Consider the following 26,701-nt stretch of genomic DNA (forward strand, 5'->3'; position numbering starts at 1 on the left):
TCAGTTTTAATATTATTTTTTATTCTGACTCTGTAATACTTATTTCTGGTAGATATTGAATATTTGATGTCCTACACCAAGTTGCAAGTACTTTAGAAACACACGCTAAGTATTTTAATTATACAGGGTAGTCCAGAAATAGGTATACAATACCGTACTAATCAGCTGATTGCATTTTATATCATTTCTTACTGTTATCCATCAGGTAGACTTAGTTTCTTTATTATTTGTTCTTAATGTGTTTTTACTTACATCTTAAGCTCGGAAGAGCCGAAGCAAACAAACTCATAAACTAGAATGTTATACTTGATCAATGCAGGGGTGTATACCTACTTTTGGGCCACCCTGTATATTCTGTCAGTATTAAAAATGAATATTTGACACTAATATTCCACTACTGGATACTGGGATCTAACCTAAGACATGCCTTAATCTAACACTCTCTTGTTGGGGATGGGAGAGATTGACAAGGAGTCATTAACCATAATAACTTAAGACAACAATGGAGATGTCGCATAGTAACAAAACCAAACGCTTCGACAGAAATGTTGCAGAAATCAAAATTAAATATGAAAGTAGATAAAAAAAGTAAGGTTAGAGGGTAAGTGGGTTAAGGGATGCTCTGCCACCTGACATTGAGATTTGTCTCAGTAGTTTCCCATGATTGATATTGGAGTTCTAGCTATCTGACTTCCACCAAAGTCCATGGGATCCAACCTTTTGGTCTCAAATTAAAGATCTGCTTCCAGACCCTTTCTAAGATATTGTGAATGAGAATCCAACCCTAGCTCTGCCATCGAAATGAGATAATTACCCTTTGTCGTTCTAAGTTGGCAAATGCTACACAGACATGGTCTGGCCAACAGGTTCTTTATGGTTCCTGGCTGTAGCTGTTGATGTCAGGTGCTCAGTTTTGAGACTTTAGGTCAAGATAAAAGTTGTTCTTTAAGGGAAGCTAGCAAAGCGGTAGTCTGGTTATTGGAGTCTGTTAGTACACAAAAATACATGAACTTGTATCTTTCAATAATGGTCTGAATACGTTCTGACAGTTATTCTGGTCTTCCGGGTGTAACGACATAGGTCATTGTCGATGAGGTCTAAGGATGAATAAGAACAGGTCCTACTACCACTACAGTACAATATGGTAACCGTGAATTTTAATGTTTTTCCTTGTTCTCTCCCTATTATAGTCCTACCAATTATGTAATCATCTATACTTTATTGTTATCCATCTTCTCTCACCTACAAAACATAATTGAGGAATGTTAATTAATTAATGTAAGTCTCAATAGTCTTTTCCTAAAGTTTTGTCTAATCTTTGTTTCTCTGAATAATTTTCTGACATTTTTTATACTGCTGGAGATGAAACGGTAAAGGGACCACCCATGTGGGACAGGTTATAAAAGGACCAAGAGGTAGGTGAAGGTAAGATTCTATCAGGTCCGTATTTACCTATGGCTACAGGAGCTCGGGCTTAGGGGAGCAAGCTTTCTAGGGGTGGCATATTTTTAAAACATCAAGCTTGAAGTATGATGTACGAATATATATATATATATATATATATATATATATATATATATATATATATATATATATATATATATATATATATATATATACACGAGAGAGAAATTTAAAGCATTTAAAGCATAACCATAGCACTACCAAGTTTTGTTGTTGCTTTTATTTTATATCCTAGAGACAGCTATAATGTTTTGTCCTTTGTTAGCTTTTTTTTGAGTTGTTTTTGCTTACATGTAAATGACTACGATCAACTAAGGGGAGAAGCAAATTTTCTTTGGAGCAGGGATGTGAAATATCTAATACAAGCCTAGGTTTATTATTTTCTAGACTTCAAAATGTGCAGGACATCGTGTTATCAACATCATGCTCCGGCTGCTTTATCCTTCAGGTTTTCTCAGATAGAGGTGTACAACCCCCAAATTTATTATTCTCCCTCTCCCAAATTCATCATTTTCGTCCCCAAACTTTGCCATTCTCCAGTTTGGTTGTACCACTTTCAATAGAAAAATGGCCATCCTCTGTCCTCAGATACCTATTTTACAGATGCTGAGCCCATAGACGCCAACTTTTAAGTTCCTTAAGTTCCTCAGGTTTCATCACTAACGTCTCATATTATTATTACTATTATTATTATTATTATTATTATTATTATTATTATTATTAATAATAATAATAATAATAATAATAATAATAATAATACGGTAGATTCAATAGATCAGGGTTCTCACATTCTTCCTGAGAAGCGAGAAAGACTATCAAGAACTGCTGAAATAAAATGAACCGTGAAACTACTTTTAAATGACAAAGTCTAAAAAAGTAATTATTTTATTTTAACTTAGTTTAGCACGATTTCCTAAACTTTATATTCAACAAAATTCCTAAACAAAGATTTTATTTGTTAATTTTAAACTTATTTAGCAATATTGTCCAAAGTACAGAGATAGAAAAAAATATTAAAATAATGATGATCACAATCAAACCTTTAGAACATTTAAGGACAATGTGAGTAAAAATAATAATTTAGCTGTCTTGTAATATATGTAAAAGCATTTTACGTTTTTAAAAACATAGATTAACAACATCAAACATCAAGTTTCTTAAAGAGATAATTATACAAAATTACACTCGCATGTGAATACGGATTATTATTATCGTTGTAATGTTAAATCGATCTATCCTCGATATGTCGTAAACCTGAAGAGTGTAAAAACGTAGGCCCCCCTATTGATAAATTACTATTCAACACACAGCGACTCTATCTGAAATTTAACCTGGAGTCACATATAGCCTTTTTACTCACGGCGTGAAAAATAACTTCGAAGTTACTTCCAACGCAAAAGTTCAGTGGGTGCTCAGCACCCATTAAAAACCTGCAATGAGTGCTTGAGCCCCGGAGCTCCCATGTAGTCAGCGCCTATGGCTAAGCCAACCTCTGAACCACATTGGAACGAGGGTAGAACGAGAAAAAAATCCGCCATCGCTCGAACTGCTCATTTGGTAGGTAGACACAACACCAGTCACGCCACCGCGGCTGTATATTTCTGAAACAATAACTCAAAATATACCACGAGTGTTTAGAGAACACTTTACAGAATTTATTACATGACTATTTATAAATATTTAGCAACAATAGGGAACATTTATGTACTAAGTGCAAATGCATGATAATAAAATTATACGGCCACTGAAACATTATAAAACATTGATTGTGTTTCATAATTTATGAAACTTGTCAGCAACATTTCCTCTTTAAATTTGTCACAGTCAAAAGGATATTATTTTTTTCCTAGTGTCTCTTAAAGTATTTAAATGAACAGTATTTGAGCTTAAATTCCGATGTATCTCTGAGTTTGGTGATGAAGAGAAGAAGATACTATTATACCTCCGGGTAAAAGATTAAATCTTAAGCCCGGACAGTGAACAGATTGCAAACATGACGTCATGCATCCGAATGAGCTCTATCGTCATGGCAGTTCGACGGTTGGATTGGCGGGATAACGCTGCTTGATCATCATCATGGGTGCTTGACTACGGAAACGGATTTTGTGTCCGAGTGCCTCTCATGGAGAGAGAGAGATGCGTGGATTGAATAGAACGGGCGTAGATAGCTGAAAATGGTGTCCACTCTGCACATCTATTATTCACATTTCCCATTAGCAAAATCATTAGAGACGTTGTTTGATGTTGGGAGGGAAAAAATCATGTTAACATGGCATTCTTTTATATTCACTTAACCGTTTTTAACGCTCATTAGCATTTGTAAATTAGTCTGCTATTGCTTATGATATTTTGAGTGAGGTCACTTATTACTCAATTCAGCTAGACACAGGATGTACTTTAATCGAGCAGGTAGACAGACAACTTTACATACATAATTACCAGTGGCGGCTCTTGAGGGAAATAACATCAGTAAGAATGAAAATTTTATGAATACAAACAAAGAGAAGAAAACTTTTACCTATGCGACTTCCCTTAAGAGCCGCCACAGATTATTAATTTTTCATTGTAAAAAAAGTAGGCCAAATAATGAGGTAAAAAGTTAAAGCCTCCATTTAATGTAGAGGTAATACTGAAAATTTTCTTGTTTTCTTCACACTCAAAAGTTAGTGAAATTAGCATTGCTTCAGCCTCTTTCACCGCCTAGGTTTTGTCAGGTGTTTATTTTACAGAGGATGGACCTGCCCTCTAACGTACTTCGGAATGAGGCTAAAATGAAAAATAAATCCTGCTATAACCGGTTTCAGTTGGTAAGTAGTCACCGTAGGGCCACGCCATCAACCATCCATCGAGTTTCCAGATTGCGAAGTAATCGTCTTTACTTGAATCTCTTGTTAAAAGTACACACAGCATCTACTTAACGTTTAACCTCACATAAATGTTTTTAAACAGATTTGTTCCTATGAGTTTGGTTTACCAAAATATTTTATATATCGTCGGCGTTCAGGCAGACGTCTCTAACTCCAAAAATATACGAATGGAGTTAGGTACTTCTTCCAGTACGATAACGATATACAAAGTGAAATACACGACGTTCTAGCAGTGTCAGGCTAGAAGTAGCAAATGGCGGTGAAATTGTGATGCTAAGAATATCCACGCTTAGCATCACAATTTCACCTGCTACATCTAGCCTGACAATGTTAGAACGTCGTGTATTTCACACTGTGTATCGTCACCGTACTGGAAGAAGTACCTAACTCCATTTGTATGTGATTGGAGTTAGTGACTTTTGCCTGAACGCCGACGATATTTACTCTGTTCGTGTGTCAGTCCATCCGGCAGACAAAAATTTCCAAAGAACTACTTGATGAATCAGGACGTAGAAGGTCAAAAGTCGGAATCAAGTCCGTTAATAGAGGTGACTCATCCACCGGAAGTGCTAGAATTCAATTATTTCGAGTTTCAAAGTCGATCCGTATAGAGCAAACACGACAATAAAAAGCAAGAAACGGTTTCTTGCAATTGATTAATCATCAGAAGAATACATTTACATCCATCCTTAAGTTTCTACTAAAACTGGAAGTGATAAAAAGAAATACTACAACTTCCAGTTTAAAAAATTGATCTAATGGAGCTAAAACGACAAAAAATGAAATATTTCAGATTAATATACCACGATTATGCCCTTTAGGCTAAGGGAAACGATGATTAAGACAAGTGAATGATGATGGAAGAATTGGTGGAATGTGAAAGTGGGAGGATCCCGAGACAATCCATGGACACGATGTTGTCCACCACAAATTTATTTGGCGGGGATTTGAACCAGATAACCCACACACCATAGGTAAGCACTCTACCACTGAGACACAGTACCCTTCAGCCAAAACTATAAGAAACAGCAAGAAGCGGTTTCTTGGGATGGACTTCGCGTTCTAAGAATAACTACCATATTTTATCTTAACTCTATTCGAAACGAAAGTGGCAGAAATGACCTAGGGGGTACTTCCGATTTTAATGTTGATTACTGTAAAATAAACTCGCTAATAGATAATGAGAAGCGGTTTTCTGCAATTATATAAGGATCCTAGTATATTTCTTCATCATTCTAATTTATCTACAAAAACTTGAAGTAATCGATATTTACTACCTTTTCCGGTATCATTATTAAGTTAGAACAATTAAGCAGTACAAACGAATTATTTCACGTGGTGTACACGTGGCACAACTTACTGTTTCTTCTAAACTTGCCAAGCCTCAGAGTTGCCAACCTCAGAAACAAAATTCTCGTTTTTTTGTCTTTAAAATTATCGTATATTACAAAAAATATCGTATATTAATATATACATAATACTTGTAGGAACAAAGTGTAATAATACTAATAATAGCAAGAATACTTATCTAGTAAACTTCAGTTTCGAAATCCAAATCGATATTTACTACCTTTCCCGGTATCATTATTAAGTTAGAACAATTAAGCAGTACAAACGAATTATTTCACGTGGTGTACACGTGGCACAACTTACTGCTTCTTCTAAACTTGCCAAGCCTCAGAGCTGCCAACCTCAGAAACAAAATTCTCGTTTTTTTGTCTTTAAAATTATCGTATATTACAAAAAATATCGTATATTAATATATACATAATACTTGTAGGAACAGAGTGTAATAATACTAATAATAGCAAGAATACTTATCTAGTAAACTTCAGTTTCGAAATCCAAATCGATATTTACAACCTTTCCCGGTATCATTATTAAGTTAGAACAATTAAGCAGTACAAACGAATTATTTCACGTGGTTTACACGTGGCACAACTTACTGCTTCTTCTAAACTTGCCAAGCCTCAGAGTTGCCAACCTCAGAAACAAAATTCTCGTTTTTTTGTCTTTAAAATTATCGTATATTACAAAAAATATCGTATATTAATATATACATAATACTTGTAGGAACAGAGTGTAATAATACTAATAATAGCAAGAATACTTATCTAGTAAACTTCAGTTTCGAAATCCAAATCGATATTTACTACCTTTCCCGGTATCATTATTAAGTTAGAACAATTAAGCAGTACAAACGAATTATTTCACGTGGTGTACACGTGGCACAACTTACTGCTTCTTCTAAACTTGCCAAGCCTCAGAGTTGCCAACCTCAGAAACAAAATTCTCGTTTTTTTGTCTTTAAAATTATCGTATATTACAAAAAATATCGTATATTAATATATACATAATACTTGTAGGAACAGAGTGTAATAATACTAATAATAGCAAGAATACTTATCTAGTAAACTTCAGTTTCGAAATCCAAATCGATATTTACTACCTTTCCCGGTATCATTATTAAGTTAGAACAATTAAGCAGTACAAACAAATTATTTCACGTGGTGTACACGTGGCACAACTTACTGCTTCTTCTAAACTTGCCAAGCCTCAGAGCTGCCAACCTCAGAAACAAAATTCTCGTTTTTTTGTCTTTAAAATTATCGTATATTACAAAAAATATCGTATATTAATATATACATAATACTTGTAGGAACAGAGTATAATAATACTAATAATAGCAAGAATACTTATCTAGTAAACTTCAGTTTCGAAATCCAAATCGATATTTACTACCTTTCCCGGTATCATTATTAAGTTAGAACAATTAAGCAGTACAAACGAATTATTTCACGTGGTGTACACGTGGCACGACTTACTGTTTCTTCTAAACTTGCCAAACCACAGAGTTGCCAACATCAGACAACAAAATTTTCGTTTTTTTGTTGCCTTAAAAATTATCGTATATTACAAAAAATATCGTATATTAATATGTACATAATACTTGTAGGAAGAGAGTATAATAATACTAATAATAGCAAGAATACTTATCTAGTAAACTTCAGTTTCGAAATCCAAATCGGCATCACTGCCCTCACAATCTTTATTTATTTTTTTTAAAATCCTTATTAACACTATTCTGAACAACAATATTTTCACACCCATGGAAACGTAGTTGAATTTAAGAGGCTCCATTCGATATTAAATCGATGTCACGGCGATATTAAAGTGACACTAATTTTACAGTAATTAAGTGATATCTTTAAATAGATAAAAGATAATCGAATTACTGTATAATTACCGGTATTTTAATTTCGCAGTGATTAGGCCTCTTAAAGAATAAATGCAGAAAGGCCAATTACCAATTCTCAAATCATTAATGATTTATTTTAGCGAGAATGATTGTTAAAAATCTCAATGTGTGTGTGTGTTTTATAATAATTTAATGCATATCTACAATATATTTGCATATTAAAAAACGCATTGCAAACAAAGGAACGTTCTAAAATTATCGTATATCCACTTATTATTGCAAGAGTATTATCGTATATAGCATTAAGGTGGATCACCACCCGGAAGTCAGTACATATTTTAGCTCATTCCCTTAACTACTGCACAATGAAACGTTACATATTATAAATATTGTACTATAAGATAGAGTTATGTTTCAGCTACAGCAGAAGACACTGATTCATTTGGTTGTGTCTCCTGATATCGAAAAAGGTAACAAATAAAAGAAAATCTTTGATTCGTTCTACAATGAGCACACAAGATGGCACTTGCTGATAGATATTACTAGAAGTGCTCCGTTTCATGAAATGTTTATTTGTGTGTGTAAAGCATTTTAAAGTAACAATCTTATCACGAAATAGATATATTGTTCGATCGTTTTTCGTGGTATGTTTCACATTTTATTTAAATATTAAATTATATTTAAGGAAATATATTTTGAGACGAAACTTGCTTAGAATGCCATAACGCGTTGTTGCCAAATTTGTACGTTTACTGCAGTAGTCACAATAAGAAAATTCCTGGATTCTAGCGTTGCAGTTCGAGAAGTGGAATCGCGGTAAGGGTCGAAAAATAATTTCTACAGTAAGTATCTATACAGTATTCCATGATTACTCCCTCTATTATCTGGCATCTGTAAACACTCGACACTATCTGGCAATGCCGCACTATTCAAGCAGAGTTTAGCATAGCACCGAGAACACCTAGTGATCCATCTTAAGGCTTAAATTATCGTCTATTACGATAAATTATTGTATGGTTGGCAAGTCTGCCAAGCCTGGTATGCAGCCGTCTTTCTCCCTCCTCTTCTCGTGATGCCAAGAGAACATTACGTTTTCTCGACATTGTTGGAATCTGATTGGCTGTTACTTGAACAGCACATAGAAATCAAATTTTGAATTTTGAAAGAAGTTCATATGCTTATTTTTCTGCCCTTGCCGTTTGACGAGCAGAATTGAAACCGTTCTCAATAACTCAATCTAATATAGCAAATGATCAATATAGCCAAATTACTAAGTTGTTGAAGTGATCAATTTTCCATGTATTAATGAAAGTTTTCGCTTTTCATCACAAAATGGAAAAATAATTTACAAACGTTCATAATGTAACGGCTAATATATTTACCATACAACATTATTCTGGTTATACTGTAAGAGCAGCAATCCATTGCTTTTAAAAGTACTTGTTTCTCAGTTCACAGCGCATTCTGTTGAAAAGCAGAATGATTATTATTCATAATATGCAACGTTTATTATTCACTCTGATTTGCAATTCATTTTTGTTTTTACAGAAAGAGAGATTAAATATGTGTATTATCAGTTGATTCCAGATTATGAATTACAAATTTGTTGCTCCTGTAAAAGGGTAATGCTATTTACAAAATTTATCTGTGTTTGGTTTAGTGTTTTATTATGTAGCGCATAAATTATAATGAATTTTGTGTTGGAAACTGTGGTCTCATAAAGTAATTAAAAGTTGCTTATTAACTCATTGGGTTATTATCTCTACCGCACAAGCTACTCTTTAAACTAATCATAAATAACATCGCAAATTTGCTTCTTTTAATACTTAAAACAGGGTGTGTATAAAATATGCATTGCAAACATTACTCTCACATTAATTTATTTTTTCATATTTTAATTTATATAATCAATATGTAAGTGAAATGAAATGGATTATTGTACTTAACTGTTGGATGTTATGTTGTTTAGAATAGAGAAATCGTGTCCTTACTTTGACCCGAGACAAGAGCTCCCTCATGACTACGGTTAACATGCGCCTTTAAAGACCGGAGTTTTATTTCCGGAAGGAGCTCACATAGTTCGGCGTCAAATGAAGCGAACTTTATTTCTTAAGTGATGGGCCATTTGCGTACCAAATTTCGTTCAAATCCGGCTAGTAGTTACCGAAAAATAAAGTGCTACAAACGAGGCAAGTGAAACGAGCATGTCTCTGTTCGAGCCCTGGAACAAAATATAGCAATTTTTATTCCTCAGAGCATGAGCTACTTCTACTCGCCCACCAAATTTTAGATCCGGCCAGTAGTTACCGAGAAATAAAATACCACAACCCTAGCCGAGCCCAGCTACCAAATATAGCGATCTTTAATACCTATGCGATGAGCTACTTATCCATAGAATGTCATTCAAATCTGGCCAGTAGTTACTGAGAAATAAAGTACGACATATAAGGCGAGCCGAACCAAGTCGAGCTTCTTCCTAGCCAAACTTGGCTACGAAGTACAGCAGTCTTTGTTACTTAAACAATGGGTTCTTGTCCACCAAATTTCATTCAGATCCAGCTAATAGTTACCGAAAAATAAAGTACTACATACAAGCGATCCGAGTCTGTTGCTGGCCGAATCTAGCCATTAAATATAGTGATTTTTATTGTATAGAATTGGCTACTTGCGCACTGCGATTTGTTCAGATTCGACCAGTAATTCACTAGAAGTATCACACACAAGCACACACGCACACGCAAACACACATACACTCTCTCATACATACACTCCTATACACGTACTCACACATACCTAGGTAAAACAATAAGCTTCCGTATGCTTACGCATGGAGCTTAAAAGCTCATTTTTTTTAGACAGATATTATTCTCTTTTTTTTTTCGTCAGAACTTCTTACTGAATGCGAGCTGCTAGATATTTCATGGTCTTGCTTTTTTTTTTAATATTTTCTTACAAGAGAGCATCTGAAATTCTGTGAACGCCACCGGTACGAGTTTACTAAAAGATTAAAGAACTTTCAGAATCAGTTAAAACATCTTGTGATACCAAAAGATGAGAACATTGTTTAGATCATTAGCATATGGTTTATGGAGAAGTTACCTAAGTCATTAAAGTTCTATTGATATTAGTGGAAGATCAAGAGCTCGGTATTAAAATAATGAATCACCTGCCCCAAGAAGAAATTCATAATGTTTTGACACACACACACACACAAATATCATTGACGACTCCTTTCGCTGAAATAATAATATTAACGAGAATATCCCATCAGAAGCGCTCCCCGACACTTTTCTAGACGCCACTAATTTCTCACATAGAATAGAGTTTTACTTCCGGAATACACAGTTTTTTAAAACCTTTTAATCCACAAATAGGTTATGGGTGTACTCCAACTATTAATTTCACATTTTTTATAACTAAAGTTTGCAGAAATGTTTTAATTCGATTTAAACATGATATTTGTAGATGACTGAGATAGTAAAGCATAATTGCTGACATTCGTTAAGTAGGCTTATTTCTTAATATACACATACGCCCCACACACATTTATATAACGCAATAGAAATGGGTGACTCCAGCATCTTCAGGCCCTACCGTTACTATATGTGTTAACATGACATTTGCAGAAAATACTTTTTTGGCACGAAGGTAAGGGGTGAGAAAGGATTTTTGGAAATACCGATCCTAAGGAGTAGGAGGTAAAGGGAGCTAATTTTCTCATAGAACGACAGTCTCACCCATACTTGATGTCAGAGAGATGAAACTTGGCATACGTACTCTTCATTAAGCAAAAGGTTTACGAAAATTCTGCTACAAAGGGGAGAAAGAGGATCATTTATAAAATACTAAAAAATTCCTTGTTTAATCAGAAAATGCCAAATGTAAGAATTTACTTAAGTTGGAGACGTAAAATTCGGAATATAAACTTTTAGTTTTAAAAAGAGAAATACGTATTTCAGCTCTTATGATAATTCCGCTCCAAAAGGGGAAAAAAGAGGTTAATTTTAATCATATTGAAATTTCCCTATGTTTATTCACAGGGTGCCTAATATGGGGATTCGCTTAAACTGGGAATATGAAATTCATTTTATAAACTCATAAAAAGTTAAGGGAATATATGTTTCAGTGTCAGTGGCGGATCTAGCCCGGGGACGGAGAGCCAAGGCCCCCCAGTAGTTTTAGTGACAAATATTACTTAAGTGTTATTTACGATATTTTTGTAAGTTTATAGTAAACTCAAAATATACATATCATATAGTCTGGGTTTTGGCTGGTCCCTCAGTTTTTACCTTCTTGAACCGCCACTGTTCAGTGTTTTCGAAAATTGTGCACTGTAAATTATGCCAGAATTTCCAGAGTACGACTCCTGTACGTACACAAAGATCTGGCATTGTGCCATGGCATCCCTCTGGGTATTGCAGGATTAATAAACCACTAATAACAAATGCTTTACGGTATGAAACAAACGATGTAAAACTTAGAGCAATTTTGTAATACTTACAAATGATTGATTGCGTACACTGGGAAGAGAAAAGGGAATTTCTGTAGATTTTCATATGAATATCACCATCTACTCATATTATGATTACCTAACCGTTATCACCATGATACGTTGTTTATTATATATTTATCTACAATAACAATTAGTTTGATATAATAAGAAAGAATACTTACAAATGAACTGTTGCTTAGAAGCGGACGTATTGTCTGATTTTCTGCGTGAAATATTGATAGGCCTCCATCGGTATCTCGAAATACAAACTCAAGATCTGAAAGGATAAAAACAGAAAAACATGTCTGATTACTAATATTGAAAATGTTCCTAATTTCAACGATTTCCTTGATTTAAATATTTACTTAAAATTTATCATTCAACTTGTTTTAAATATCTATTAATATTTTACCATTTTCTGTGATTGTACGTAAGAAAACATGAGGTCGTATGTGGTTAAATATTTAGTATTATAAATATCGTAGTTTCTGAGGGAAATGTAGATTTGTGTACATGTACAGCCACGAACATAAATGAGTAGAGGTTGAAGCTATCTACTTATTTATGTTTGTGACTGTACATATAGTTACATAGAAGTACGTATGCTTAGGTTCCCACTGTAAACTGTAAGTTCAGATCTCATTATGCTATCGGTGTTGAAACGTTAAATTCAATCATATGCACATAAATTTAAAGGCCCTCATTACTTCTTTTATTCATGCACTAAACCAAAACAGTACGCGTAATGCATGCCTTCACAATAAAATCAACGTAAGAGAAAAATTAATTTACCTGAAATTAATTACAGGGCCGTGCGGTGGTGGTGGTGGGGAGAGCGAGGCGACGGCCCCGGGCGCCGAAGTAAGAGGAGCGAAAAATTCGGGAGAAAAAAGGAAAAAAGATAGGAAAAATTGCTTGGAATATATGTAGGGTCTATGGGGGCACCGTCGTATACTCTCGCCCCGGGCGCTGATTTTCCACGGCACGGCGCTGATTAATTATGTATGAAGAATATTACTGTAGTGAAACGTACTTTACAAGTATAGTGAAATGAACTTGAAGCACTTCAGGCTAATCCATGTACGCTGTACAGGTTATATAAATAAACAATAAATAATAAGCAAACATTGATTCTAAGCCGGGAATTTGGGAAATTTGGCAACAGTGAAGGAGGAAAGAGCTCGACAACGATTTTCTAACATACACCTGGAGGATCCGCCGTGTTTTTTTTTTTTTAATAGGACCTGTATTAATATGTTATTCAATCTTTAAATTGATTTTGTGTTTAACACTCCTCTCAGGAGCGAGGCTATATGAGGCGGGATCTACTGATTAACGTGAAATCCGAACCACATGAGCTCCTGCCGGGAATCGAACCCGGATCTCCCACGCCAAAGGGGCGTACACTAACCGCTTAGCCACGAAGGAGCACGTTGTTCAAACGTTTGTACTGATAAATCTTTCCGTTACAGCATGGCTATTACATAACACTTCCACTGTATTCGAAAATGACATTAAAATCTGGATTTCAAGCTTTAGCCTCGGCCTGAAATGATGACTTTTGCATTAAATTTTGGTTTCTGATATGAAATCAGTTGACAAAACTTCAAGAGCCATTATTTTTCATAATGCGGTATCTTCACCTTATCAGCTACTCTCGCTGCACGTGTGTTTATCGCGTGATATAGAACATTTTCATCTGGTAAGGATTTTCAAATTGTATAAACTGTACGAAACTAGTATAATTGTTATATTACGGTGAGTGACGGTGCGATGTGTTTCCCTCATAGTTGTGCTGTGATATTTTCAGTTGGCATTCTTGTATTATAGAGAAGTAGAAAAATATTTCGGAAGTGCTTCAGTATGTCTATTAATTTCTGCTGTGTTAGTGATGAAGTAACGCTAACTTCTAGGAAGTATTCAATTTCACAGGGGCGGATCCAGGGCGGACTTCTCGGGGAGGAGGGCGGTGTGTTGTAATACTGCTACTTAAAGCTACTTTTAAGAGCTCCAAACTCTGGGATGAGTTTTATTTATATATATAAAAGAAGAAAGTTTTCTCTTCTGGGGGAGAGCATCGCCCCGATCGCCTCCGTGGATCCGCCCCTGCAATTTCATAATTTATGAAAATGGCGTTTCGTGTGTGGGGTGTTTTAGCTGTTACATAGAACTAAGACAAGAGATGAACCTACAGGTACTGTACTACATTTTCGTTAAAACTCAAAGCGTGAATTAACGAAAAACTCGTAGTATACCATCTACAGTATCCATAATTTAACTTAGTGGGTGTCTAACAGTCGCGTTACTGATTTATATACGATATCTCTAAGTGTTTCCTCCTATTAAGAAATGAATAGAAGATCTAAAAATGTATTCTAATATATGGTTTTCAACGTGGGTGTTAACGCCCCTTCAGGGGGCGTTTTCGTGTCAAAAGGGGCACTGAAACAAAATGAGACATTGGAGAACTATGGACTATTTAGGGGGCGTTTGATATTATTTCATGATCTGTAAGACTTTATTATTATTATTATTATTATTATTATTATTATTATTATTATTATTATTATTATTATTATTATTATTATTATTATTATTATTATTATTATAATAAATGATGCTGATTCTTCAAAGCTGATTTTAAAATTGAAGCCATTTTCTGGTTCTTAAACTGCTTCATGCAAGTCGTACTTCAGGCTTCTGCATGAGTGGATTGGGTTAAGATGTTTTGGGTGGGAAGGGCAATCGCATTCAGCCAAGGGGGAGCTAGAATCGAGAAAGTTGAGAACCACTGCTCTAATATACCCTCTACAATTCGGCCTGTGGCTCATGAGAAAGAACTTCTTATTTGTGAACCTCGAGAAAATATTTCTATGAACTTTGACCAAAATAACAATCTTTCCTCGAAGAGCAAATAAATAAATAAATAAATAATAAAAAATAAATAAAAATTAAAAATAAAAATATATAAATAAATATAAATGAAAATATATAAATAAAACAGCTTCCCTAAATGCATACTAGTTTTAAAACACAGACCCCTCGAATCAGGGCTGGTGCGTTGTCTAATTGGCAAGAATATTAGTCGGCCAACCAACTTGCAACATGTTATTTGTACTTGACAAACCAAGAGTATATTACACTCTACTGCGGGTCCCAATTGCAGCAATCGGTTCAATCGGCTTAAGGCCGGCCTCGCCTTAAATCATAACACAATGAGAGATCACTCATCAGAATCTAAAACTTCCTAAAACTAAGAGGAAAAAAATGACATCCCGGTTATAACAGTGGAATTATCTATATCACTCCATGGAAGTCTTAATATCTTTAGTATCTACAAGAAATTTGAGAATTTCTTTAAAATCAAAGGTAATTTCAATACATACTGTACATCAAATTCATTCAGGGTCTGGTGAGTGAGTTGAAGAGGCACAATCCTGATCAGTATTAGGAAGGTTGTAGTATTTTATATTCCATTATTAGCCTATATTGTATTGTATCATATATATAGCTTGGTAATGGCATTTGAAATGCAGAAAATGAGCTGAACAAACTCACTCCCAAAGCATGCAATACTAAAATTGCTAGTATTATCATCTTAACTTAGAAACATTTCAGTTAATGACCTCTCTTAGCCTGCAAAGTTTCATCAAAATTCCTTAAACAGCACATAATACAGAATCAATTGTAAGAAATTGTATCTACGGTATTGAACCTTTGCATATACATTCTTATTAAAATCTAGAGGTAAGAACATTCCCTTCTGTGACTTGAATTTATATGGAAAGCTTAGTGAATATTGCTTAAAGATAGTTCCCATAGAATATGGGAAATGCAGTCCACCCAAAATATGAATAGCATCGTACAAATGACTGCGCTCGCTCAGTTCAATGGTGCCATTATTTCGAAAATAATAGTTACGAGTAATCAATTAATATAAGTATCATATTCGTATTAAGCAAGCCCCTCCCCTCCAAAAAATATATATATTCGATTCAATGTAACATCCGACTTTTAACAACAATTGTTTAACAACGTAGGCCTCCCTAATACTTTAAATTGGTTTTGTTCTATCGACAGCAGCTTTTCAGCGTAAGTTGTATTGTACACAAATTTAATTTTTTTTTTTTTAATCGTGAAGTTGGGAGTCCATAAACAAATGGGTCTAGGTCAAAACCCCCACAGCCAAAACCCCCACACTCAAGAAATGTCAAAACACCCACACAAACGGTCATAACCCCCACACAAATGGACAAATCTCCCAAACACACGAACGGTCAAAACCCCCACAGCCAAAACCCCCACACTCAAGAAATGTCAAAACGCCCACACAATCGGTCATAACCCCCACACAAATGGACAAATCTCCCAAACGCACGAACGGTCAAAACCCCCACAGCCAAAACCCCCACACTCAAGAAATGTCAAAACGCCCACACAATCGGTCATAACCCCCACACAAATGGACAAAACAGCCACACATAGCAACGGTCATAATCCCCACATAAATGGACAAAACTCCCACAAAATCGGACAAATCCCCCACACTCTGAAATGATCGTCATTTCACGTCTTTGTTGCGGCTCTTTATGACGCCCAAGAAGAATAATTGCAACATCAGTTTAAGTGGAATAAAAAATGTTATTAAAAAGTACAAGGGCAATACACGAGTATGGGGGTTTTGTCAATTTGTGTGGCAGTTGTGACTATTTCTGCATGTGGGAGTTTTGTCCATTTGTGTGGGGGTTTTGTCCATTTATGTGGGGATTGTGACCGTTGCTATGTGTGGCTGTTTTGTCCATTTGTGTGGGAGTTATGACCGTTGGAGGTTATGACCGACTACCAGTGTGGGGGTTTTGGCTGTGGGGGTTATGACCGTTCGTGTATTTGGGAGATTTGTCCATTTGTGTGGGGGTTATGACCGATCGTGTGGGCGTTTTGACATTTCTTGAGTGTGGGGGTTTTGGCTGTGGGGGTTTTGACTGTTCGTGCGTTTGGGAGATTTGTCCATTTGTGTGGGGGTTATGACCGTTTGTGTGGGTGTTTTGACATTTCTTGAGTGTGGGGGTTTTGGCTGTGGGGGTTTTGACCGGTTCCCAAAATGACTAGAAGCCCCATTCCGTAACGGTTTGCGTCAACGCAAGGCAAAATTTGCACTTTAGATTGTAATAATAGCCATAGCAGTTAGAATTGATATCTGCACATCTTGCGTTGCGTCACGCTTCTCTGTTTTTGCGAAGGCTGGTACATAATAAAACCCCACAGCACTTGCATTGGTGCTTGTGGTATCCAGATTCAATTGACTGTAGAAGCAGGCCCGTATCCACGAGGGATTAGGGTGGGCCGTCCCCTTCCTAAATTTTCACTGCCCCCCTAAAATTTTTACGGTAGGCTTGAACTATAATATGGTGATGAACTATAATATGGTTGGGTCGGGACCCCCTAACTTCTACTGGGCCTCCTTACATTTTTGGCCTGGCTACCGGCCTGTGTAGAAGCATAGGATTCTTGATGTTGAACAAACATAATGAAATAAAACTAGAGTAGTGTACGTGACGAGACGAATGACGAGAGACAATGTGTTGCCAACGTTTCATCAAACTAACAATGGGCAGGTAGTCATAGCCTTTCGTGTATCAGGAAGTAATAGCCATAAACCATTGCTTTTTCTGGACCTTATAATAGTGTTAAAATTTGCAATTTATGGTTCAAAGAAACAGAAGTACCCGATTGAAAACGATGTGCTGACCACAATTCATGTAAATAAGAATTGCGTCGTGAGTTGACGAGAATTTCGCAAGAGTAAATGTGCTATAGAATATTGATTTAACAAGTAATCTAAAAACGGTACGAAGTGAAGATAAGCTTGAACTGATGCATGGCTTTTATTCAAGTTTGCTTATTAACTATGAAACATTTTCATTCATCATAGAAGATACAGTGCTACTATAAAGGCTTAAAGAGAAAATTTTGCAGACGAGTAGAGTTCCCTCATATTTAACTAACCGCTTGAATTTCCATCTCTTCTTACCAGACGGAAGCATGGCCTCGCCTCTGAACGTGACGTGGTGAGATTATTGCAGGACGGGAAATGAAGCCGAAGATGACACAAGCAAACGTGGTAATCTCCACTATGAATTTAATATCACATCACATACACATTCACGCTTGTAACATGAATGTAGTGTGTAACTGTAGAACGTTTTATCTCTGAATTACATTAGCTTAGTTTCTTGTAAAACATGTATAGAGATATAAATTATCCGACACGAAGCAGACTCTAATCAGTAAGAGAAACGTTTATTTGTTCAAACGGAGGATTTAATGACTGCAATTCAATACAATTTTTAGTCATAAGATGCTAAATCCACTAATTGCTCTTTGAAAGGTATATATTATATATAATATTTGTATGCAGATATTTCAATGCAATGTATTACCTGAAGATATGTTTCACTAGCAATGATGATATGAGTCTCCCGGTCACTTGGGTCACAACTTTTCTTAGGGTTACCCGAGTTGAGGTCTCGCTTCTCAAATCTGGTGGTTGATTGACTTGGAGTTCATCGTTTTTCAACATTGAGGCTATATGAAATGCGAAGCTACATTAAGGATGGATCCAAATCATCATAATAGATTTAAATTTATCAAGATCCTGAAATCGAGAATCAAACGCGGAGCTCTGTACTCCAAAAAGTTCGTGCTAGCCACTGGACCCTTTTCAAGCTTTGTGTGACTCGGACAGACCCGACCACTTAGACATACTTTGTGATCGGGCAAATCCTATGCTCTGGAAGCAGTTCAAATACTAGGTCCACAACATTATTTCACAATTTTATGGAGATCAATCGAACTATGGATTCGACATTAATATCGGTCATTTTCGATCATATATATATATTAATGATGCCCACTACTCGAGCTCGGATATTCACGTGTTCAGCTCCAAAATTTCTTAATCAAGGTACATTTTCTTGAAAACTTCAAATATAATTTCATGTTCACGCAACCTTTCCATACTGAAAAATGATGCAATGGTTTTGTGCGCAAACTACACGAAAATATTTGACAAATTACTGTTTAACTTCAACAGGGTCTCTTATTTTCTACAAGACAAATTTTGCAGGTTAGCTCAATTAATTTGTAATGATATTCCATACTTTGATATGCCAAGTACTTATCTTTCAGTGGAATGCTTGAACCCACACAGACTCACATAACAGAGAAACAAAATGGTAGAATTAATGAGACAATTCCTAGAGACAGAAAAAAATCATGCTGGTTACAATTACACCAGTAGTCTTATGCATACTGCCTATAAAAAATGTTTTGTCGCCCCGACTTTGGATCGCACCGGATCTCTATTAGTCAGAGCCCTGACTGCTTTCTTGAATTTTCTGATCCATCCTAAAACTGTTTGTTTTAGATTGCTTTATTGTCCTCCATAGCAGGAGCGGATCAAAGGGGGGTTTGCTCTCGGGGCGATCGTCCCACCACAAGAGCAAACTTTCTTATTTTATATATAAATAAAACCCATCCCAGAGTTTGGAGCTCTTAAAAGTAGCTCTAAGTAGCAATATTACAACCCACCGTCCCCAGAAATCCATCCTGTATCCACCCCTGCTCCATACATACCTATTGTGTGAGGAGATGGAGAAATGCAATGTGATAATAAGGTGAAAGCGGTTTCTGAAAGCAATCACCTTCTATTGAAGAAGGAAAATAAAGAAAACATACTGTATACGAGTGGCATGATAGTTTCGTCTATCGATTGACTGCACCGTGTGCTTTTCATTGGAGAAGATGGTGTCTAAGATCATTTGGAACGCATTGCATGTTATTTTTGCTGCGGTTTTTTAGATAGCTAATCAGAAATATACGAAATTACTTCTGCCTATTTCCCAACATGACAACCAAGACACCCTCATCCTTTATCCTAAGGGCATAAGCATGGGGCGTTAAATTAAAAAAATTAACTTTTTCCACTGTGGCTTGAAAGTAATAAGTGAAACTTCGAAAGATTATCATTTATCACGGAGCAAATAGCTAGTCAGTTAATAATGACATCAAACAATCTGCAATTTCAAATTTCCTTGTGTAAGTCAACGCTTTATGTAAAACCATTGGTTTAATTACGCATGCGCGTGGTCATTGTGGTCGTGGTGAGAGAACACGGAAGCTCACAATCCTTCAAATATAAAATTTAATTTCTGCAAACATTTTTTTGAGTGTATAGTTTTCTGTGTTGAAATGAATATTGGACTAATCTAGTTTATATTGGTTTTATTGCAAAGTGGGTTTAAGGACTATATACCAGGTTTGCCAATAAAGCGCATTACAAGTTGGTAAATCATGAACTTCAATCTAAACATAGATACATATACATGTAACTTCTCCATAATCTGAGACTGCTCCACTGCTGTAGCAACTTTGTAATCTGGTTTCGTTCCCTCGTCAACTTCCATTTGCACAAATACTCGGCCTGCGTATAACTTCCAAGTGGGAAACAGCTTTCCGCCTTGCTGAGCACTCAATGGACTGCGAGATTGGCCATTCAACGTTACTAACCCAGTACGTTTAATTAGTTACAAACTCTGATATACAGTATATATATATATATATCCTAATCTTAATACGCAAAAGTTTAAAGCTCACAGATAGAATCATTCTTAATAAGCTTAATCACCTTATTCCTTCTTTGCTCTAGGAATCGATATCATTATAATGCTAAAAGATGAAACGAGTATTACTAAGTTTTCATTACCCAAATCCTTTATTCATCATTAAATAACATATGAATCGCAGTGAACGTAATGCCATGATTATCTTCTGAGAAAGAGTTGAATTCATCTATATACATGTTACAAGGGATGCACATTTAGTTAATCTCAGGATATTTCTATTAGAAGAAAAACAACTTGTCTGTGTGCCAAAAATCAGTAATATTGGTATGTATCTTGAATGGTATGTTATCAAGTTGTGAAACATACACTATGTGATCAAAAGTATCCGGACACCTGGCTGAAAATTACTTACAAGTTCGTGGCGCCTTCCATCGGAACTGCTGGAATAAAATATGGTGTTGGCCCACCCTTAGCCTGATGACAGCTGCCACTCTCACAGGCATACTTTCTATCAGGAGCTGGAAGGTTTCTTGGGGAATGGCAGTCCATTCTTCACGGAGTGCTGAACTGAGGAGAGGTATCGATGTAGGTCGGTGAGGCCTGGCACGAAGTCGGCGTTCCAAAACATCCCAAAAGTGTTCTATAGGATTCAAGTCAGAACTCTGTGCAGGCCAGTCCATTACAGGGATGTTATGGTCGTGTAACCACTCTGCCACAGGCTGTGCAGTATGAACAGGTGCTCGATCGTGTTGAAAGATGCAATCGCCATTCCCGAATTGCTCTTCAACAGTGGGAAGCAAGAAGGTGCTTAAAATATCAATGTAGTTCTATGATAGTTTTGTGAGAGTGCCACGCAAAACAACAAGGGGTGCAAGCCCCTCCTAGAAAAACACGATCACACCATAACACCATCCCCTCTGAATGTTACTGTTGGCACTACACACGCTGACAGATGACGTTCACTGGGCATTCGCCATACCTACACCCTGCCATCGGATCGCCACATTGTGTACCTAATTCGTCATTCCACATAAGGTTTTTTCACTGTTCAATCGTCCAATGCTTACGCTCCTTACACCAAGCTAGACGTCGTTTGGCATTTATCTGCGTGATGTGTGGCTGATGAGCAGCCGCTCGACCATGAAGTACAAGTTTTCTCACCTTACGCCTAACTGTCATAGTACTTGGAGTGAATCTTGATGCAGTATGGAATTCCTATGTGATTGTCAGGATAGATGTCTGCCTATTACACTTTACGACCCTCTTCAACTGTCGGCGGTCTCTGTCAGCCAACAGACGAGGTCTGCATGCACGCTTTTGTGCTGTACGTGTCCCTTCAGGCTTCCACTTCACTATCACATCAGACACGGTGGACCTAGGGATGTTTAGGAGTGTGGAAATCTCGTGTAAATACTTTGACACAAGTGACACCCAATCATCTGACCACGTTCGAAGTCCGTGAATTCCGCGGAGCGTCCCATTCTGCTTTCTCACGATGTCTAATGATTACTGAGGTCGCTGATAATAAGTACCTGGCAGTAGGTGGCAGCACAATGCACCCAATATGAAAAACGTATGTTTTTTGGGGTGTGCGGATACTTTTGATCATATAGTGTATTTTTTTTTACATTGGTAGCATAAGCTTACAAGGGAATGGTCCCAACCTGATGAGTTTGAGTTCGACGAAATTTCGTATAGATACTAATTGGATAATGGTTAATAACGTCTGAATAGTTATTCGATTCGCTTTTGTGTAATTTAAGATATATACAGGGTGATGCAAAAGTAAGATAACATAGGAACCTTCTGTAATACACCGGTATAGAACAATGAGAGCCCAAAAGTGGGTACCAAAATGAATATGCGGAATCGCGTGGTGATAATGAGGAACGCAGGAAAATCTCTCATCGGGGAAGAGGGATCCACATGAAAATTAAAAGGGAAGCAGTAGTCGATGTTAAGAGCCTGGAAAGAAGCACGAGTCTTTAAGGAGAAATGTCAGTGAAAGCACACGATTTGCCAGTTGTAGTAGCACAGTGGAAGATCAACATTAGAACGGAGACCGGATTCCAGCGACTGTAATGTAAAGAGTAATAGACAAAGGTTGGAAAAATAAACAGCCCAACTCACATATTCACGTGTGGCAGGCCGTGATCTGCTTGTCAATGTCGCTTGTTGTGCATGTCAGGCTGTAATTCGGCATACACGATTCAAATATAGCAAGTCCCTCTCTTACCCTAGAACAGCAGACGCACACGACAGCCTAATCCAAGTACATTTGAAATCACAACTATAGATTCGCACGCTTATGACGTGATACACAGATGAAATCTTAATCGCCAGTGAAGTAAGTCATAACAGATAAATAAACGAAGAATCAACATTCGTCGTTCCAATTTCTTACTGGATCAGCAAGAATCCACTATAGATGTCCAACAACACATAATGGATGGTGGAAAATGTTTCAAACACACGCTTTGCTGTAAGGAGTGTGCTGGTGTGACTATATTTTTTTTTGGATTTTTTTTTGTGACCAGCAACAGAGTCTAGTAGTTGATTCAAAATAGACAATGTGTTTCCTGGAAATACACTGCCGACTTGTGGTGGTCCAGCAAAATGTCCCGCAAGATTTTGTAACGTGGGATGCCATGAGACATCATAGTTTGTGCAGCGTGTAATAAACGTATGCTTGATAGGACGAACACAACGACGAGCCCTGTGAAGTTTTGAGACGGGGTCCCTTGTTATGGCTAGAAAGTTTGGTTGTCTGTGTGACACCAAACTTCAGCTGTACACGGTCGAGAACACAAGTCCCACGTACATTTGTATAGAAACAAATAACGCACAGATAACAAATAACTTGAATTGCAGGTTTGTCTTATGTTGCAGTCTGCTTTGCATCACTCTGCATATCTCGAACGACTATTACCACGTTATTGACCGACCTCCAATTAATATCTATACAACATTTGGTCCAATTCGGACGAGGATTACATAGTTGTCTTATATTGCAATCTGTTTTGCATCATCCTGTATATCTCGTACAGTACGGAAAAGTGAATCGAATGACTATGTGCATGTTACTCACCGACCTCGAGTTAGTGTCTATGTGACATTTCATCGAACTCGGACTCGTCAGGTTGGGACCATTTCCTTCTTAGTGGTGGATTTAGGAGGGCCTAGAACCACCCAGTTTTTTGAGTAACAAAAATAATTGAAGTATTATTTACATATTTTTGAAAGTTTATAGCAAGCGCTGCCTTTTATTCTTTATTGGATTTTTTTTTGAAATATCATATGTAGATATTCCTAGTTTCTGTTAACAAAGTGCGTACACTGTAAAAAAATTCATAGGTAAATTTACAAGAAAAGCTGTCAATTTGTTTGCCAAGCCTCTATGTAAATCAATTTACACCTCTAAAGTAAAATTAATATGAAATGGTGTAAAATTACATTTTGATCAATTGAAACATCATATTTTCTTATAAATTTACTGTAAATTTGTTAAAACAACCAGCAAATTTTGTAATTTAATCTAAGGAAATGTATATCAACTTACAAAATGAAGAGTAATTGATTTTACATTGATGTTTGGCAATTTAATTACATTTTTTTAGTGTAAACGTATTTCGAATTAAAATCGAATTTGCGTAAAGTCATGATATATGTATCATAGTCAGGGTTCTGGCTGTCCTCTCTCCCCCAGTTTTTACCTTCTAGATTAACCACTGCACCAGCTTTGTGTAACGCAACGATTATCCCACAAAACAAAAGTACATGGACAAAAATAAATAATTAATAAAAAAAAATCGCCATTTGTACATATGTAATATTGTCATTAGAGAACGACACACGTGGGTGCATGGTATGTTCTTACAAACAAAGAAGTATATACTAGCCAGAAAAAACATGTCGTATCATTTGAAATGACGGATTGTGATGTATTAATAAACTGATCACACACAGACTTTCTTCAGTTGGTAATTCTAGATAAACAAAACACACTCGAAAAATCATCTTGTGGTTAAAATTCAATTCATGCATAAGAAGTAATATGTTACTGAAGAATTGCGTATATGGATGTACACTCATGTCCAAAAATATTGTCGCATGTTTATAAATGTGTTGTTGTAGGAATATAATTTGATAACGAATTCGCCCAATATTTCTTATAATGTTAGTATGTGTATAATCGACAAAGACATGTATGTGCCAAATTTCATGTCAAAAGAGCAGTAAATAAGAACAATAAAACGAAAATAAAACTTTCTTGTCCATTTAGCAACATTTTGTTTTAATCATTCTAATTTTCACATATATAATTCTTTTCCTATGAAATTGACCACAAATATACATTTCCTGATTATACACATAGTATCAGTATTAAAAGTACCCTACAAAATCATTATCAAATTATACTTTTACAAGAAAACAGTTATAGATATGTGACAATCATTTTGGACATGAGTGTACATGCAATTATCGGGAGGTTCCTTTTTAAAGGAATAGAATAGTCAATTTGGAGAGCCTGAGGTGAAAGTAAAATGAGGGGCTATTTATATAGATGAAAATTCCATATCTAGAATGAATAAATTATGCATATCCATATCCATATTTATATCCATGTCAAGTTCGACTTTTTCATATCAATGATTTCACGAAAGTAATATAATACTAGGTAGTATACACAATGAAGGTTCATCATCTATAATCTTAATAGTGAATTACAAATAGTAAATGTGAATATTAGAAACACTTCTCTTACAAGGAAAAGTGTATGTAAGTATATTCATTCTTTACGCACATAATATTTTCCCTGATTTGATAAAATATGCCTAGCGTGATTTGATAAGGGATTCTACGACTTGGCAACATAATAAAACGTGTATTCGTATTACAGGTTTATATGTTAAATTAGTATAAGCTCTCCTTGGATAAATAACGTCAAAAATTCTCGTGAAACTCTAGTCTGGTGAATAATTCGAACAAGATAATGAGATTTGAAAGGGAAAGAATATGTGAGTATGGTAACCCTTCTATATCATTCGTCTTCTCTAGCGTCCAATTCATTTTTCTCCACTCATATCCATGTGTAATCTTTGAAGATATGTACATTGCATTTAATTACGTTTGCGCGATATTTGTGTTCAATCGAAACATGTGCTGATTGCTGTGCTGAACAATTCGCTTGAGAAACTACTAAACATAGGATCTTCTTTTCGTAGTGCTTTCAAGCCATTCCTATTCGTGCTTTCTATACTCCGACTCACATTTCAAATCATTAACGTGCAGCATCAGAGAAATACCGAAAACTACAAACCTTTTTCCAAACTTTTTCCTATAACTCTTATTGTTCATCCAAATTAACAATTAATTCATCCTTTTTTTTAAATCGTTTGTTTTATATCATATTTTCCAGTTTTCTCAAGTTTTCTAACATCTTATAGAATATTCGATTTTAATCTTGATATAATTTAATCCTCCATTTTAGCACCCGTGCTATATACGCAACGTGGACTCTGAACCACAAGAGCTCCCACTGGAATTCGAACCTTAGTCTTCCGTGACAAAGACAGCTAAAATTTAGTAAAGCCACAATGGAATTCTAAGTTAGTTATTCTAATCTCACATTAAAAGTCCGTACAAATACTGTTCAAAAACATTATTGGAGTAAGTATTCAGATAAAAAATACATATTCGAACAACTATTCAGATAACAAAGACTTAGTTGAACAACTATTCAGATAACGAATACTTATTTGAACAATTATTTAGATAACGAAAACTAGTTTGAACAATTATTCAGATGAGTACTTTTTCGAACAACTATTCAGAGAACGAATACTTATTTGAACAATTATTCAGATAACGAATACTTATTTGAACAATCATTTAGATAACGAATATTTATTCGAACAACTAATCAGATAACGAATACTTATTTGAACAATCATTTAGATAACGAATACTTATTCGAACAACTATTCAGATAATGAATACTTATTTGAACAATTATTCAGATAACGAATACTTATTTGAAAAACTATTAAGATAA

At 35.8% G+C, this 26,701-nt stretch overlaps 1 protein-coding gene across 2 annotated transcripts in view; it reads right to left on the reverse strand.

Moving 5' to 3' along the window:
* Positions 1-26,701, reverse strand: part of LOC145674097 (inactive dipeptidyl peptidase 10-like) — a 398,407-nt gene that overhangs the window by 130,900 nt on the left and 240,806 nt on the right. For both annotated transcript variants that reach the window (XM_081743927.1, XM_081743924.1), the window contains exon 3: positions 12,205-12,299. In XM_081743927.1, the coding sequence (XP_081600053.1) occupies positions 12,205-12,299 (95 nt within the window). The remainder of the gene's footprint in view (positions 1-12,204; positions 12,300-26,701) is intronic.

This window comes from Thermobia domestica, chromosome 2 (genome assembly GCF_964235325.1).
Source record: "Thermobia domestica chromosome 2, izTheDome1.hap1.1, whole genome shotgun sequence".
NCBI classification, from domain to species: domain Eukaryota; kingdom Metazoa; phylum Arthropoda; class Insecta; order Zygentoma; family Lepismatidae; genus Thermobia; species Thermobia domestica.